We start from the raw sequence: 18996 nt of genomic DNA on the forward strand, positions 1-18996 counted from the left end.
ATGCGATTAACCATGATTAATTGATTTGACAGCACTAATATATTATATGTATATATAATGCTGTCAAATCGATTAATCGTGATTAATCGCATCTAACAAAAGTTTGTAAATATAATGTAATATAAATATAATATAAATATATATATATGTGTGTGTGTGTGTGTTTACATACTGTATATTTACAAACTTTTAGGTTAGTTGCGATTAATCATGATTAATCGATTTGACAGCACTATATATATATATATATATATATATATATATATATATATATATATATATATATTGCTGAAATATGACCCAGTATTGACCCAGTGCTCAGCTATCCTGACCAGCCATCACCATGTTTGATCGTCTGTGTGCAGTATGGACGGGCCCTGTATTTGTTGAGATAGAGGTGGTCAGACTTGACCTTTTGGGTCCAAGATGAATAACAGCTAGTCTTCATCTCTAATGTCTGGAAATGGTCATAGATGACCTTTACTTAAATGTTCAGTATATTTCTAGGGTAGACCGGCTCTCTAAATGACCCCATCCAGATGGCTAATGCAATCAAATTCAACCACATTTGTTATTAAGGGTTAAAGGGACATTAATGTCAATTAGAAATAAAAGTGGTTAACTAATACTTTGTGTTTAGTTTTAGAGGTATGCAGGCTTTTTGGATACAATATAGCATGTATAACATCAAACAAACCTTTTCTAATCATCATATATTTTGGAAAACAACGTCGAGTGTGATTCCGTGCCAAACCATCCACCATTCAATTAAAATCCATTCATTTCCTCATTTCCCATCACCACCTCTTGTATATGTGATTGCATTCTGTTGTGGATGTAGTGGACGATCCATCATTGTGGCTCTTGTTAAAGGATACAGCGTTCAGGCAGAGCACAGTCTTCCCACATCTGCATAAACAGCCATTATTCCCACTGCTCAGATTCATTCCCATCAGCCCTCAGAGAAAGAGAGACAGGAACTTCACCTCGACAAATTGCCTTGCTATTGTTTCAAAATAACACCACGCTTTACACCCCCTAAGATTATTTCTAGATAATTGGCTCCTGAAAATAAGGCAATTATTATTTTTTTTAAATCTAATTATTTGCTCCCCCTCCCTACCCCACAACAAAGTTAATTCTTCACACTGCAATTACGAGGTAAATTCGATGCTGTGATGTAGGCATTTTTATCTTTCTGGTCTCGGATTTCTCTCAGCACACGGGCTCCACGACTTGAGGGAGGCCGCGCTTTGGCACGTAAGGCGTTGTCCTGGCAACCATCTTGATGCAGTCGATGATGGGGCAGACGCTGAGGCAGAGAGTGCAGCCGGTGCAGCTGTCCTGAATCGCGGGGAGATGAGTCTCAGGGTCAAACACAATGGCCTGCCAGACACAGAGACATTAGAATCATTATATCCTCACCAGGGGCGACAACCTGCTACGGCTGGACGTCACACAATACAAATGCAACAAAGACTGTGTGCTGTCCATACACAGAATGACACAGATGTGTGAAACCTGTCTAGAACATGTTATGTGGGTCATATTTCACACATTTCCCAAAATCAAAATAAGAAAAAATATTAGCCATTTCAGGGTTTTAGGGTTAAATTCTCATTATTGTATTGAAAAAAAAAAAAAACAACAACAAAAAAACAAAACACACACAACCCCCCCCCCCAAATAAACAATGAAATATAATCTAAATTGCATTTATAAATCTTGGCAATATTTTTAGAATCTGCCTTTTAATGTATTAAATTTATGTACATTGATATACATAGTATAATATTGATATTAGGCCTATAATACAAAACACAAATATACATATAGTATTTATACATTGTGATAATATATGTATAATATCTGCTTTAATTTTTTTAAGCTGGTTTAAAGACGATAATGATTAATAATAATAATGATAACAGCAACAACAATAATAAATGTTATTATTTTCATTTTAATTATTTGTACTTAATTTTTACTGTAAACTGTCTGCAAAACAATATAATATAATATAATATAATATAATATGACAGAATTCTGAAGAATTTATGCATAATGATAATATTTGTAGTATCTGCCTTTTAATTTTTTTACCAGCTGGTTTAAAAATGATGATGATTAATATTATTAATAATAATAAATGTCATTATTTCAATATTATTTAATATTATTTATTTATTGTAATACAGTACAAAAAACAATATAATATAATAGACAAAATTGTAAAGTATTTTTACATTGTGATAATATTTGTAATATCTGCTTTATAACTTTTTAAGCTGATTTAAAAATGATTATGATGATTAATAATAATAATAATGATAATAATTGTAATTTATCAACAATAAATGTATTTTAAGCTTTGAATTATTTGCAATTAATTTTTACTGTAATACAGTACAAAACAATATATAATATAATATAATATAATATAATATAATATAATATAATATAATATAATATAATATGACAAAATTCTGAAGAATTTATACATAATGATAATATTTATAGTATCTATTTTTTCCAGCTGGTTTAAAAATGATGATGATGATTAATAATAACAACAATAATAAATGTAATTATTTCATTATTATTTTTACTGTAATACAGTATAATATAATACAATATAATATAATTGACAAAATTTAATAAAAGTATTTATGCATAATTCTAATATTTATAGTATCTGCCTTTTAATTTTTTAAGCTGATTTTAAAATGATGATTAATAATAATAACAATGACAGCAACAACAATAATATAATGTAATTATTATTTTTACTGAAATACAGTACAAAACTAGGATATATTAAAGTAAAGAACGTGAAGCGATTAGATTTCTTTCTTTAAAAATCAAACAAACAAAAAAACCCTCAAAGTTAATTACCCTGAAAAGTAGATTACAGGCAGTAATGAGAATTTGTGTAGTTGTCATGAAATATTGCCACAATGCAAAAAATCTTAGATGGGCTTAAAATAGGCTTCATTTCCTTTATGTAACATATAACTTTTTATTAATTTTTGCTCAATATTGTGGTGAATACGTGAATACACTACGGAGCAGAGGAAGGAACGCCCATCAATCTAAACTGTTAAAACAATCAGTAAAATATTGTGTTTGTACGACAGGAAGATTAGACATTATTTTGGCAGGTGAAATCGAGTACGGGCCCCTTTTCAAACATAACCGGATTGCTGCTAGCGCGTCAGAGTGCTGTTTTGTATTGCTTGATGGGCCACCTATTTGATCGTGACACATTATGTTGACGAATGCTCCTCTATATTAGAAAGCATTAATAATGTGTAATTCCTCTTAGAGATCCACTCACAGACAATGAGCGTCACTGTGAACAATTACTGCTTTGATAAAACCCGCACTCTACTTCATCAATACCCTTATGATAAATTGCAAGGGACATTTATTTAACAGGAGAGGGTGAGATGAATACTTTAATAAAACTGTCAGAGCCATCCCACTTGCCGTACTTCTGCAGGCTGAAGCACAAGGGGACATCACTGTTTTCAGCGCTAATATTCATTAGAGTCTCTAAAGGGAAAATCATGTGCGATAATGAGCCATCTTTAGCCTGCCAGTAAGAGGCGCCATAGCAGCACTTGTTTTTTTGTTTTGTTTTTTTTTATGGCTTTTTTGACACTTTTTATGCACCTTTTTATGTCAGGGTAGACATTAGTGATGCCATAAATATTGGTATATTGGTATTCGCCAGCTGATATCACCCTGTAGCCCAACACTGGTCGCCCACTGAGCTAAGCAGGGTTGGGCCTGGTCAGTACCTGGATGGGAGACCTCCTGGGAAAGCTAGGTTGCTGCTGGAAGAGGTGTTAGTGAGGCCAGCAGGGGGCGCTCACCCTGTGGTCTGTGTGGGTCCTAACGCCCTAATATAGTGATGGGGACACTATACTGTCAAAAAACCCACGTCCTTCAGATGAGAAGTTAAAGCGAGGTCCTAACTCTCTGTGGTCATTAAAAATCCCAGGATGTCCTTGTGGAAAAAAAGTAGGGGTGTAACCCTGGCATCCTGGCCAAATTTGCCCATTGGCCTCTATCCATCATCATGGCCTCCTAATCATCCCCATATATACTGATTGGATTTCTTCACTCCATGTCCTTTCCACCAATAAGCTGGTGTGTGGTGGGCATTCTGACGCAATATGGCTGTCGTTGCATCATCCAGGTGGATGCTTCATACTAGTGGTGGTCGAGGAGATTCCTCCTTCCATATGTAAAGCGCTTTAAGTGCTATGTAACAAATTATTTTAGTTTGGTATTTATAGTTGTATTGGTTTAAGTAGTGACTTCAGTATATTATTTGAAGTCATACAGAATGTTAAGCATTCTAGGCCACATTTTTGCCCATTCTATGGTCTGTTTTCATTGTTTTTGCAAATGAAAACCTCATTCTGTTAGCTAGAGATGAAAAAGTGCTAGTTGCTGAGAGCAGGACATGGTTCTTTTTTAGTTTATAACCCTACTAGCTGAAGTCTTGGAGCCCTGGAAGGGCCAGGAGCTGTAATTTTACAGCCAGAGGCTGGAGCTATCGCTTTGTGTGGGAACAAACAGGCAGTATGTGTGTGTTTCTGTGTGGGTGGGTGGACGGAGGGAGGTGCGCACCTGGTATCCAGCATCGTTACAGGTCATGTAACACTTCCCACAGTTAATGCACATCTCCGGATCGATCAGAGCCTGCACTTGCTCCTGAATGTTTAGCTCTTGATAGGCACCGATGTGTTTCAGAGCTTTGGCTATCACATCCTGAGCACAAAAACACAAACATATGGGATTTTCAGACCAAAGATCAAAGGTCGGAAAATGTTTCTGAGCTTCAACGATACACAAGCAAGTGTATATTTTAAGCAAACTCACTTTAACTCTTGGCACGGGACCCTTGGGAGTGTAAACTCTCGTTCCTTCAGTGGAAACAGTGTCGTCACTGTAGCCTTTCAGTTTCTTCTTGTGGTTCGCAATCACCTCCTTCTTTTCCTGCAGGTACGGTCCAAAACTGGGCAGACTCTATGGGGAACAAGAAACAAACATAATGAATTGTAGCCAAATTGTAACATCTCAGCCATTTTTGTTATTGTTAAAAGGTTAGTTCACCCAAAAATGAAAATTCTGTCATTAATTACTCACCCTCATGTCGTTCCACACCCGTAAGGCCTTCATTCATCTTCAGAACACAAATTAAGTTATTTTTGATAAAATCCAATGGCTCGGTGCCAAAGTCACGTGATGTCAGTAAATGAAAAAGGCCTCACTGAGGCATCAGATTTGATCAAAAATATCTTAATTTGTGTTCCGAAGATGAACGAAGGTGTGAAACGACATGAAGGTGAGTAATTAATTTTTGTCATTAATATTTTGATAATTCATTTTTGGGTGAACTAACCCTTTAACTAAAACTAAAATTGTTTCAGGTAATTGAATTAAAGCTGGAATAAAATAAAATAAAATAAAACAAATATTAGATGAAAAACGTAACATTTAAAAAAACTAGAAAACAAATTTAAAAATAAAAACGCTGGGCTGGCAACTAACTGAAATATTAAGTTAATAGATATATTTAAAAAATTAAAACAAAATACAAAATGAAAACTGAAAATATACAAATAAAACCTAATTCAAAATATTAATAAACACTAGAGATACACGATACTAACTTTTTTCCGCCGATATCCGATTATTCAGAATGATATCTGCCGATACCGATTTGATTGTCTTGAGGGAAAAAAATCTCCCAAAATGAATGCTTTAAACCACAGAGTTAAACCTTTCATTTGGTACTTTACTACAATATTAGAGGTTAAAATTAACAACAGAGCCCAAACGATTACATTCAACTGTTATTCATTTATAGATATAAAGTGTCCTCCACAAATATTGGCACCCTTAGTAAATATGAGCAAAGGTGGCTGTGAAAATAAATCTGCATTGTTTATCTTTTTGATCTTTCATTCAAAAAATTCACAAAATTGTAACCTTTCATTTAAGTAAAACAATTGAAAATGGGTGGAAAAGCTCATTATGAAATAAATGTTTTTCTCTAGTTCATGTTGGCCACAATTATTGGCACCCAATTATTGCAATGTCCTTTTCCCAAGATAACAGCTCTGAGTCTTCTTCTATAATGCCTGATGAGTTTGGAAAACACCTGAGGAGAGATCAAAGACCATTCCTTCATACAGAATCTCTCCAGATCCTTCAGATTCCCAGCTCCATGTTGGTGCTTCTTCTCTTCAGTTCACTCCACTCATTTTCTTTAGGTTTCAGGTCAGGGAACTGGGATGGCCATGGCAGAAGCTTCATTTTGTGCTCAGTGACACATTTTTGTGTTGGTTTTGATGTTTGTTTTGGATCATTGTCCTGATGGACGATCCAACCACTGCCCATTATTGGATTTCTAGCAGAAGTGGTCAGGTTTTGATTTTTTATCTGTTAGTATTTGATAGAATCCATGATGCCATGTATCTGTACAAGATGTCCAGGACCTCCAGCAGAAAAATAGGCCCACAACATTAAAGATCCAGCAGTAGATTTAACCGTGGGCATGGGGTACTTTTTATCCATGCGTGCACCAATCCCATCTGGTGGGTTTGCTGCCAAAAAGCTATTTTTTTAGTTTCATCTTACCACAGAAGTCGGTCCCATTTGAAGTTCCAGTCTTGTCTGACGACTGAATATGCTGGCGTTTGTTTTTGGATGTGCAAAGAAGGATTTTTCTTGAAACCCTCTTGAACAACTTGTGGGGATGTAGGTGCTGTTTGATCATTTTTTTTTAGGCTTTCTGAGACTCAAGACTCAACTTATCTCTGCAATTCTCCAGCTGTGATCCTTGAAGAGTCTTTGGCCACTCAAACTCTCCTCCTCACCGCACATTAGGACGATTTAGACACACATCCTCTTCCAGGCAGATTTGTAACATCTTTAGTTGATTGAAACTTCTTAATTATTTCCCTGATGGTGGAAATGGGGATTTTCAATGCGTTAGCTTTTTTCTTATAGCCATTTTCTATTTTGTGAAGCTCAACGATCTTTTGCTGCACATCAGAACTATATTCTTTGTTTTTTCTCATTGTGATGAATGATTAAGGGGATTTGGCCTTTGTGTTTAAACATATTTGTACTCCTGTGGAACAGGAAGTCATGGCTGCATAATTTCATGCTCCTAGTCACCCTGGTGTGCTAAAAAATGTAAATGGGAATGGGAATATACTTCAGAGATATTTTACTCAGAAGAATTTCTAGGGGTGCCAATAATTGTGGCAAACACATATTGGAGAAAAACATTTATTTCATAATGAGCTCTTTCCCTCATTTTCAATTCTTTTCCTTAAATGAAAGGTTAGAATTTTGTGAATTTTTTGAATGAAAGATCAAAAAGATAAACAATGCAGATTTTTTTTCACAGCCACCTTCGCTCATATTCACTAAGGGTGCCAATATTTGTGGAGGGCACTGTAGGCTAATAATTACACTCAAATAAAAAATTAAACAACACAGTTACACATAAGGTAGTTTTCTGCCTCCTTTTGATTGACAGGATATAATCGTTCCTGATCATCGGATGTTTTTATATAATTGGCCAATAGTGAAAATAATTGGTTTTATCAGCCGATACCAATTATTGGCCGATACATCGGTGCATCCCTAATAAATACTATAGGCCTAATAGTAAAATACTTTACCCCAAGAGCCAGTATTAATTTAGTATTATTTACTGAGTTCTACTAAAGGAATGATGTTAATCAGGTAAAAACATAACTAACTAGCGGGATACTTTGTGTCCCACGTTCATCTCTGGACATTTGTTACACTATATGCTCTCCAAAAACAGATGCCTGATATCATTTGGTGATTTAGTTGAGTTTTCTTTGAGGTAACCAATTATATTTCCTGTCAAACTCAATTACGTTGAATTGTGAAGCACGCTCTTCCTTTCATGCAGTGCCATGTGTTCTCCTTTAAGATGCTCTCACCAAGGAGACCGGTATTTACGCTTACTAGTGATTACTGATTCACTGGGCTTCAGATGCCATGTGTGCCAAAGCATCAGCGCTGCATCCCTCATTAGACCATCAGAGAAGTACACACGCTCACAGGAGAGGAAAACAAAGGCATTAAAGACACACGCTGCTCCCTTTTGAGGAGTGGCTACTCTTTTTCATCCTTGAAAATTAATGAGATCCCTTCTGTCAACATACAGCGGTTTAGAGTCTAATCTGCTCCGGGCTTAACCGCTTTCATTCCACGTGGAGGTGAGACTTCAGGTTTGTGGCGTTTTGCACAAGGCAGTGTTTTAATGTTAAAAGAAAGAAAACTTATTGGCAAGCACGCACGATCAATATTACATTTGCGGTCCCACAAGCAGCTGCGCGCGTTGTCAAAATCGCTTGTGCATAAAAAGTAAAATGAAAACTGATGTAGGTCACGCAGAATGATTTCTGAGAGATTATTGTCCTTGGTTTACCACTTTTGTATCTTTTGAAGGCCCTGTACTGTAAAATCATGCAATATATTTGCAAAAATATTCATTTGCCATTCAGGCTTAAGACATTACCGTGGCGGCGAACAGGGATTGCTGGCTCGCTCGGAATTGTGGGTGGAAGATTCTCCCGTTGACGGATCTGGCAGGAGTGTGTCGACAGGAAACATGATCTCGGCCACTTCACACTCTCTCAGTGAGCTTCTCATATAGAACCTGGGCGGCTTCACTTATTTAATTTTCCAAGCCAATTCTCACCATGCTAAAAAATACAGTTCTTAAAAGCTTTCTGGAAGATGGTAGTTGAATTTTTGCTGGTCTACCAGTTCTATCCATAGGATTCCTACACATTTGGCGACTCTATATCAGTGGATATTCAGGGCTTAGCCCAGACCTCTATGGATGCATACGGAGAAATCTTTTGATTAAATACTGTAAAATAAATGCTGAAAAGTTACATTTGCAATGCATCATTTTTATGAAGTATGAAACTTTAAATTTTACTGGAGATAAAACTAAACAGCTCCCACTAACTGACTTAAGGCCCGCTCACACCAACAAACAATAATGGTCTGTTTATTGTAAGCTCACAGGCTGCAGTTTCAAAGTGTGTACAACATGTTTTTGCTGTTCTTGTTGCATTTACATGGCTTTAACCAGCAGATGTCCTCAGCATGCTATGTTTCAAGTGAATAGCTAGTGTAATCGATATAATCTAACAGTGACGAAGTCAATATAGTGGAATAAAAACGCCTAGTCTCTTTTGCAGGAAGCAAGACAATGATGTTGAAACTAGCTTTGAATACCTGAGGTAATGTTATGTTAAGCTGTTTGCTAGACTGGCATAATGATCTCTTCGTTAATACTTCCCACCATTTATTCCGAGGTTATGACTGATTGTTTTCCATATATCCATTTTTTTAAAGTATCCTAGAAAAGGGGGTTTGACTTGTCAAACAGTGGTGGCTTTTTCTGAACCTCAGTGATTAACTTCTCCGCAATGTCGTCTGCCATTTTAAATGTGTGAGACCTTAAATTAGAATGGCTGTCAGTGTTTTATCATTTATCATTTTATCAACAACAGCTGGAAAAAATTGTTCTGAAAGTTATCACAACGATATAGATTCTCTATATCGTTATTATCTTTATAGCTGGTGTGGACTCTATTCTTTTATATTTAGAATGATTTTTAGAACTATATCTTTATCGTTATCTTTATAGTTATCATTCTTGGTGTAAATTATTTTAAATTATTTTAACAAATGGCTGCAATATAACAAAGAGTGAAACATTTAAGGGGGTCTGAATACTTTTCGTACCCACTGTATATAAGATGATGCTCCATATTTAAACCACATTCACCATCTTTAAGACCACCTTGGACCAGCCAATAATCTGCATATATTGAACAGACATCATGTCCCTTGTCTAATCACCATAGTTGAATATATTACAGTACACGTAAAATGATTCATAGAGAAAAAAGCCAAACGAACTGATTAAATGTCAAGGTTTTGAAATACAATTATAGAAAAGAAATGTCGATTTGAATCAAAAGCAATAGGGCATCTTTGGCCTCTCCTGAGCTCCAATCCAGCATAATAGTATAAAAGAATCCATGCACATGCAAAATTAACACCTTCAATGCTCAACAACCCTCCTGGTTCTTTCTTTCAATCTGATGTGTGCTCCACCAAATCCCTGCATTACCACCACATGCAGCTGGCGCAGAGTGTGTGAGGGCCGGTGGCTTCAGTGAACAAGGGGAAGGTTGGGCCGCGCTTCCCTGTTGTGTTCTTAAGTGGAGAAATACCTGTTTGCTGTGATTTCCCTAGATTATAATCAAGGCAGTTTGGAATGAAAAGATTCCACATGCTGCTGCCCCTGGATGCAGGAGGGGATATTACGAGCACGCTGGCAGGCAGTTTGTCTTCGGCCTGCTGAGGATGGGGCCGTGGAGCAGCTCCACGCGACTGTTTGAGAATAGCAGGTGAGCGGGATGAACAGATGTAATGATGGGACATGAAACTGCAGCTGTGTGAACAATCACCAATGAGGACTCAAACTCATTTAACTTCACACACACACACAGAACAACACTAAAGACAAAGACTGAAAGGAACTTACACTATCGTTCACTTGCTTAGAAGTACCAAGCAAGTGTTTACAAAGCGAACGTGCAAAGACCAAGTCAAACGGCCTTTACAAAAAATAAGATAATTTTGAAGTTGTAGGAGAAAATTAGTTTTTCGCTCTACCGCGGCACTTCCGCCTACATAACGCGTGACCTTTCCAGCATGATTACGTAATGCGTATCGCAGAGCTAGTGAAAGATGAGCATTTTTGGTTAAAAAGCATATACATTTTTTTTTTTTTTTTTTTTTTTTTTTTTAAAAAGGGTTGGTTGCTTTGCAAGAAAAGACCTTTATTCCTCGTCTGGGATCATGTAGAGCCCTTTAAAGCTGCACTGAAACTGAAATTTGGACCTTCAACCCGTTGTACCCCAGTGAAATTCCTGGAATGTTTTCCTCAAAAACCTCAATATTTTTCCAGTGTTGCTTTGGACCCCACTGACTTTCACTGTACAGACAAAAACACATTTTTCAAAGTATCTTCTTTTGCTTTCTGAAGAAGTATGAACATGAGGATGAATAAATGATGACAGAATGTTCATTTTTTACATGAACTATCCCTGTAGAGCTTGAAACCGAACCAGGGAAACATGCATCACATAATCGCATTACAGATCAAACTACAATCAGATCTAAAGATATTCCCCATAGAGTTCACGCGAAGCCAACAGATGACATTTCCTGGCAAGCGAGTTAGGCTGTGCATTTGAATACCGTTTTTCGTCACATATACAAAATAAAACATTAATTTAATGTCGGAGTCGATGTCAGTGAGATTGCTGATCAAAAGATGTTAATCTTCCACTCTTCTGATTTCTTCAGGTACAGCGAGCGGGTGTCAAGCAACAAGTCTGAAGGTGAAAAACTCAAAGACAGGCGATGACAAGGCTACCTACATGAAAGAGCGACGCAGGTTCAAAGCAAAGCCAGGAGTCGTTTCTCAGCCGAGCACTTCCATACGATCCAACTATTAAGTCTTATTGCTCTTTCAACTGCTCATTGTGCCATTAAGAAAAGATATCAACTCATGAGTCAAAAAATAAAAGCCATAAAGAATGCTATAAACAACCCTGAAGCATAATAATTGTGTGATTTATCCACACTCAACCACTGCAGCAGGCTATAATTAAATACGAAAACCTAAATTTATCTCAAGAGTGTTCAACCCTCATTAATTTGAACCCAGGACAGCGCAAAGTCTTTTTACAACCACAATGTTTTTCCGTCATCTCGTTCCTACTTCTTCACGACACTGCGAGAGGCTTTGGGGTGAACCAGCATAAACCGCAGTGAGAGAGGGGAGGCCCTGGGAGACAGCGAAAAGTTAAGACCCCGGCCCTAGGTGCGACTCGAAGGGAGGAAGACATTCTCCTAAGCTCATTAAGGGAAAACTTTCGTCTCGAAACTCCCTGCATGCTGTGCATCATCCTCGCTTATTTGTTTTGTAATAATTTAGTGGCCCGCTACTGAAAAGTCATTGAGCTGTGTCTGGTTTAATGAAAAGTACCGGGTGGCGTCCACCACCCCACGTGCTGGTCCTGTGTCTTCGGCTATCACACAGACTCTCCTAATTGGAAGAATTGTTTTTTGTTTTTTTGTTTTTTTATAGCGCACACACACATTTTCTCACTTGTACCATCCCCTCAAATTTGTAAACAACACATAGCACACATCAGCTGAGCAAAAATTCATTTATGTGACAGACGGGTTGCTTGATTCAACTTATTGTTTACACAGAACACAATATTACATAGAGGAGACAATCACTGAAACAACTGTCAGCTCTCGCCGCTGCTATAAATGATTACAATTAACATTTTTTAAATGTTAAAATCAACTTAAAAAACTTAAATTAAAAAAAATTATGCCTTGGGAAGTGAAACAAATAAGTTACATTATTAAAATTACTAAAAATAAAACAAATAATTATAGAAAGTTATAGAATATATTTAGAAATATTTAATTTACTCTATAGAAAATATTTAAAAAACAAAAACTAATACAAATGACAAAAGCACTATTACTTAAACTAAAATTAAAATTAAAATTGAAAATATAAAAATAAAGTTAATAAAAATGAATGGAAACTTGTTTGAAAAGCTTATTATTTTTATAATTAAAGTGTAACTTCATTGATTTTCAACCCGCTTTCTATTGTTACAATGTCAGTAGTATATGTAAATTAACAATAGGGCTTTAATAGTTAACCCTGGGTCATTCTAAACCCCGGGTAAACAGAATCCTGGGTTATTTTGCTTCATGCTTCACACTGCTCACAATTTACCCGGAATTAACAATTAATCTTGGGTATTCATAAGCTAACGTTTAAGCTTAAGCTTAAAGCTTACTCAGTGTTGCCAACTCCGCAGTTTTCCAGCGGAATTGGGCTACTTTTACACTGTTGCCGCGGGTTGTTTTTCATGTCCGCAAGTTGAATCGACCCAAAATAACGAGATATTTAGTCCCTGGAACACGATTTTTACCGTGGGACACCCCTGAAATGCCATTGGGCTAGTTTTGAGAAGCAATAGGGTGGGTTTTGTTGTGAAAATCTGGCAACCCTGGGGTTATGTTCTTATTTGCATATTTGCGATGTCAGTGTCATTAATTGGATAAATGCAGGACGCAACCTGTTTACATAGCTTAGCACTGCGCATCCTTGTATTGCTGACTGTACTATCGTGCTTATACTGAATGGACATTTCGGACTATAAAGGTAAAATTCTTCACTCAAATTGTCGCGTTTTCAAGCAGCATTTCACATTTTTCCTCTCAAACACAGAATTTAATGTTTATATACAATGCGCAGTGTTTCTATGACTGTCTAAAGCAGGGGTGTCCAAACTCGGTCCTGGATGGCCACTGTCTTGCCAAGTTTAGCTCCAACTTGCCTCAACACACCTGCCTGGAATTTTCTAGTATGCCTAATAGACCTTGATTAGCTGGTTCAGGTGTGTTTAAATGGGGTTGGAGCTAAACTCTGCAGGACAGTAGCGCTTCAGGAGCAGGATTGGACACCCCTGGTCTAAAGCATGTGAATATGATGCATGCTATTGGTTAGCCGTTGATCCAATAGCATCTAGTATCTAGAAGTATCTAGTTAAACATTCTAACACTGCGTCGTTTTGCACTCAACAAGTTTGGCACTGCAATGCGCACTGCTGGATGACGCAAAACGATTGGACGGCATGTTGGATGGCAAAAGTTTTCCCACCTTTTTGGCAAAATGGAAGACAACAGCCTTTTTTCTTTGTTCAGTGACACTGATTTCAAAAATGTTTTCGCTTTTTTTTTCTGACAAGTTTTATTGAAATTTGGTGGTACTAGTGGCTCAGAAATGACACTTAATATTTAGCAAGAAAAAGTAATATTAACTATTATTTTATTTTAAATCATAACTCATAACTCAGAGCAATCATTTAAAACACTTTTTACTATATCTGGATTTTTTGCAGATGTACAGTTGATTTATATGTAATGGCCACACATTCATTCAATGGTAATTTCTTGTCAAACCCTTGCTTTTAGCCCATCACACTTTTGCGGCACTAAAGCTTCCCGGAACGACGCTAGCAGCTTGTTATGCATTGCGATTGGCCATTGTCTCATGGGTCAGATATGAGAGAAGGCTAATGAAAGACCCAATTGAGCAGTCGGACAATCGCTCGGCAATAACAGTACATCTTCACTCTGGCCAGGCGAACAGGACAGCGGCCGGCTGAGTCCCTTCATATCTAATGTGCACTAAAGCAGTGCTCTAAACTGTTCTCCTCAGGCCCGTCCACATCTCTACGCACAAATGACCCCATATGTCACCTAAAATAAATATGATTGCGATTGAGTGGGTAGATGGGATGCTCTGGGGGGGTGGGCTATGAAAGATAAAGTGTGTGATTTCTGTGCCACTAACATCACCAAACAGAATTGCAAAAACAATGAATGTGTTCAAACAGGTTTCCCAAACACTGTTTGTCATTGGTTAGGTCAAACAGATAGTCCCGCCCTAAACTCATGCCACTGGTTGAGCTAATATTGCTGGGTTGATGTGGTTGGGATGTGTTAACCTCTTTCAGGGAAATCAAGCTATAAATGGGATACATATAAAGGGTTTTCACACTTGAAATAGTTAACCCTGGGTTATCTGGCCCCACTTTTCACACTGCTCATAATGTACCCAGGGTTAACAGTTAATCCTGGGTATTCATAAGCTAACATTTTACATTGTACATACCTAAATCCTGGGTTAACATTCCTATTTGCATATTTGCGGTGTCAGTGTCATTGATTGGATGAACGCAGCACATGACCAATTTACATAAAATCCTTGTATTGCCGACTGTACTATCGAGTTTATACTGAATGGACATTTCAGACTATAAAGGTAAGAATAAAACGGTCTCTTCTTCACTAAAGTTGTCGTGGTTTCTGTCAGCATTTGACATTTTTCCTCTCAAATTGGTTGTCTGTTGCTAGCTGTAACATTCTAACACTGCATCGTTTTACACTGTACAAGTTTGGCACCGCAATATGGGGTTAACACCACAAAAGCGGTGCTAACCCTGCACTGGAGAAGGGTTTTATAACCCCGGGTAAAAAGCGGTGCTAACCCCGCTTCTAAATTACAAGTGTGAAACGTTAGAACGGCAATAACCAGGGGTTACGTGTTGAAATAGTTAACCCTGGGTCATTCTAAACCCGGGGTAAACGGAATCCTGGGTTATCTCACTTCACGTTTCACACGGCTCATAATTTACCCAGGGTTAACAAATAATCCTAGGTATTCATAAGCTGTTTTGCATTGTACATTCCTAAACCCTGGGTTAAAGTTCTTATTTGCATATATATGCAGTGTCAGTGTCACTGATTGGATAAACGCAGCACGCGACCTGATTACATAAGCTCTAGCGTCGCACATCTAGCTGCTAAGTGTCTAGATGTAACAATCTAACACTGCATCATTTTACATCTTACAAGTTTGGCACCACAATGTGGGGTTAACACTGCAAAACTGTGCTAACTCTGCTCCGGAGCAGGGTTTCATAACCCCGGGTAAAAAGCGGTGCTAACCCCGCTTCTAAATTTCAAGTGTGAAACGTTCCTTTACCCGGGGTTAAAAGCGATGTTTAGAATGACGATAACCCGGGGTTAAGCGCTGTGTGAAATGCCCTATATTTGTCTCTGTATATTAAGCTGGGATACAAGAAGGTGTTGTGTCAGCCAGGGAAGGGCTCCAGACTGATATTACCTGTCAGCCCGCTTTTAGACAGCCCCTCCTTTGACTGACAGCTCACCTGCGGCAAGTTCAGAGAGACCGAGAAGAGTGAGCAGCCGAGCTCCAGCCTGGACACGGTTTATATGAAGCTTGAGAGACAGAAAGAGAACAAGGGAGGAAGGAAGACAAAGAAAAACAGTGCGAAACTGAAGACAGAACAGATAAGAAAGGGTGATAGAGGACAGCCAGTTGTATGAGAAAATTTGTTAGCCACAAAGAATAAAAAAGGCAGCTTGATCACTCCACAAAGTGAAGGAAAGAAGACAAGAGCACAGAAGTCACTGTGGTTGATAAAACGGAGCCTAAGGGAGCATTCAGCGAAAGACAAGTTTGTTTTTTTCCTCTCGCCGAGGCAGCAAGCGTCGTTCTCTCAGGGGATGAGCGGTTGGGTTTCCGCTGCCATTTCTAAAACGCTGCGCTTAGGCAGTGCAACACTGAAACTGTTGCCTGTTTGTGTGTCTGCTGGACATCTGATCCACTTTCTCTCAGCTAGGCCGGACCGTGGGGGTATTAACACTTGTAAACAGCGGTCTGGCTGCCTGTGCAGCTCAGTGTTGCCTGGCAGGACTATAATGGTAATGAAGCCTTCAGCAAGGTTGTCTTGCCTCACACTGTCAGGGGCGACACAACGCCCTGGTTAGGGGAGAAAGTGGAACAGATGGAGCCTGTGTGTGTGTGTGTGTGTGTGTGTGTGTGTGTGTGTGTGTGTGTGTGTGTGTGTGTGTGTGTGTGTGTGTGTGTGTGTGTGTGTGTGTGTGTGTGTCACAGAGCCAATCTTATACAGTGTTACTATCCTATTATAAGATAAATATCTGTTTGTTTTAAACCAGATGCTTCCAAGTATGTTTTTCAAACCTTAGTTTATTTATTGTTATATTGATGTACAAACACATCTTGAATACAGTGACTGAAATGGTTCAGATAGATACTACATGTGATGGTAATGATATTTCTCACTTTTTGGGGAAAAACTGCTACATGCTAACTTTTAACCTATAAAAATAATGCAAACCAAGTACGAGCTTTTCTGGAAAAATATGAGCTAAAATGAAATAAATAAATACATGATTATCACAGCAGCATTGGAGATAGATTCTCCATTAAAAAATGTAGGGCTGTCAAACGATTAATCACGATTAATCGCATACAAAATAAAAGTTTGAGTTTGCCTAATATATGTGGGTGTACTGTGTGTAATTATTATGTATATATAAATACAAACACATCCATGTAATATTAAATATTTAAGTATATGTATTTATTTATATTTTTATATAATTTATATTATATATAAATACATTTTTGTACATAAATAACATATTTCTCTTAAATATATACATTAATTTGTGTGTATTTATATATACATATTATTTACACACATTACTCGCATATTATGCTCAAACCTTTATTTTGTATGCGATTAATCGCGATTAATCGTTTGACAGCCCTAAAAAAATGTACATACACTGAAAAATACCAGATTAATAGAAAATATGGTAGTGAATTTAACACTTTAGGAAAGTGTAGGAAAAAGTATGTTAAAATACGCAATAAAATGGTTTAAAAATATAATCTATCCTTTAAAAACAGAATGATAGTAATAGTCAACCTCTGTGATCTTTTTATCTTTGGTTTGAACAGAGTCGAATGGTGGAATGAAGTCAACAATGGATGGATTTTGCAACTGTAATGCTTTAAAAATCATTTTCAAGTAAATGCGGGGTATCGAAATTGTGTTAGAATGCACGCTCGCCTTTTACTTTCGCAATCGCGCGTACTCTGTGAATAGGGAGTGGCGGAGCTGAGCACGCATTCTACAAGATAAGACATTTGTCAGATGCTTGGTCTGCCATGGTCTTGTCAGTCATCTCGTCACTTACTCTCGTCACACGATCAGTGAACTCTGCTGCACTATGACTCCGAAGCTCGTGCTGGATGGGATTCATGTCACACCCCTACTTATTATCAATGTTGATAACTGTTGTGCTGCCTAATATTTTTTGTGGAAAATGTGATATTTTTTCAGGATTTTTTGATGAACAGAAAGTTCAAAAGAACAGCATTTATTTGAATAACACTATAAATGTAAGAACAGTTTAAATGCAATGTGTATAAATGTGTTTACTGTCATTTTTGATCAATTTAATGCATATCTTAAAGGTGCCCTCGAATGAAAATTGAATTTATCTTGGCATAGTTAAATAACAAGAGTTCAGTACATGGAAATGACATACAGTGAGTCTCAAACTCCATTGTTTCCTCATTCTTATATAAATCTCATTTGTTTAAAAGACCTCCGAAGAACAGGCGAATCTCAACATAACACCGACTGTTACGTAACAGTCGGGGTGTACGCCCCCAATATTTGCATATGCCAGCCCATGTTTCCAACATTATAAAAGGCATTGAACAGGGGCAGCCAGTATTAATGTCTGGATGTGTACAACCAAATCATCAGACTAGGTAAGCAAGCAAGAACAATAGCGAAAAATGGCAGATGGAACAATAATAACTGACATGATCCATAATAACATGATCTTTCTAAATGTTTCGTTAGCATGTTGCTAATGTACTGTTAAATGTGGTTAAAGTTACCATCGTTTCTTACTGTATTCATGGAGACAAGAGCTGTCACTATTTTAATTTTTAAACACTTGCAGTCTGTATAATGCATAAACACAACTTCATTCTTTATCAATCTCTCCAACAGTGTAGCATTAGCCGTTAGCCACGGAACTAGAGCCCGACCGATATGGATTTTTGGGGGCCGATGCCGATGCCGATATTAACTCGAAAAGAGCCGATTTATAAGCCGATATTTTGATTTTGAAAATAAACTGGATATTAGACCCATTTCCTATAAACTACACTTACACGACATTCAATAGCAAAATATCTGCCTGTTCTATGTATGTGGGCTGTATAAACCATTTTCCAGAAGGGATTATGTTAAAAAAAAGCCTTAGATTACAGTCTCAATGACTAAACAATTGCACATCAAAAGTATATATTTTTTAATGATCAAAAAACAGTCTGGTTTTAAACATTTAACAGTTTTACTTACTTCCAGTTGAAGCTGGTTT

The 18996-nt window shown here is 37.3% G+C and overlaps 1 protein-coding gene across 1 annotated transcript in view; it reads right to left on the bottom strand.

Annotated features, from left to right (window-relative positions):
* Window positions 1–235: 235 nt before the first annotated feature.
* The window catches only part of dpyda.1 (dihydropyrimidine dehydrogenase a, tandem duplicate 1), a 236397-nt gene continuing 217636 nt past the window's right edge, over window positions 236–18996 (bottom strand). The window contains 3 exon segments of the mRNA XM_048175396.1: window positions 236–1386; window positions 4642–4782; window positions 4894–5040. Coding sequence (XP_048031353.1) covers window positions 1216–1386; window positions 4642–4782; window positions 4894–5040 — 459 coding nt within the window. The 3' untranslated portion in view covers window positions 236–1215.

The sequence above is a fragment of the Megalobrama amblycephala genome, linkage group LG22 (genome assembly GCF_018812025.1).
Source record: "Megalobrama amblycephala isolate DHTTF-2021 linkage group LG22, ASM1881202v1, whole genome shotgun sequence".
NCBI lineage: Eukaryota > Metazoa > Chordata > Actinopteri > Cypriniformes > Xenocyprididae > Megalobrama > Megalobrama amblycephala.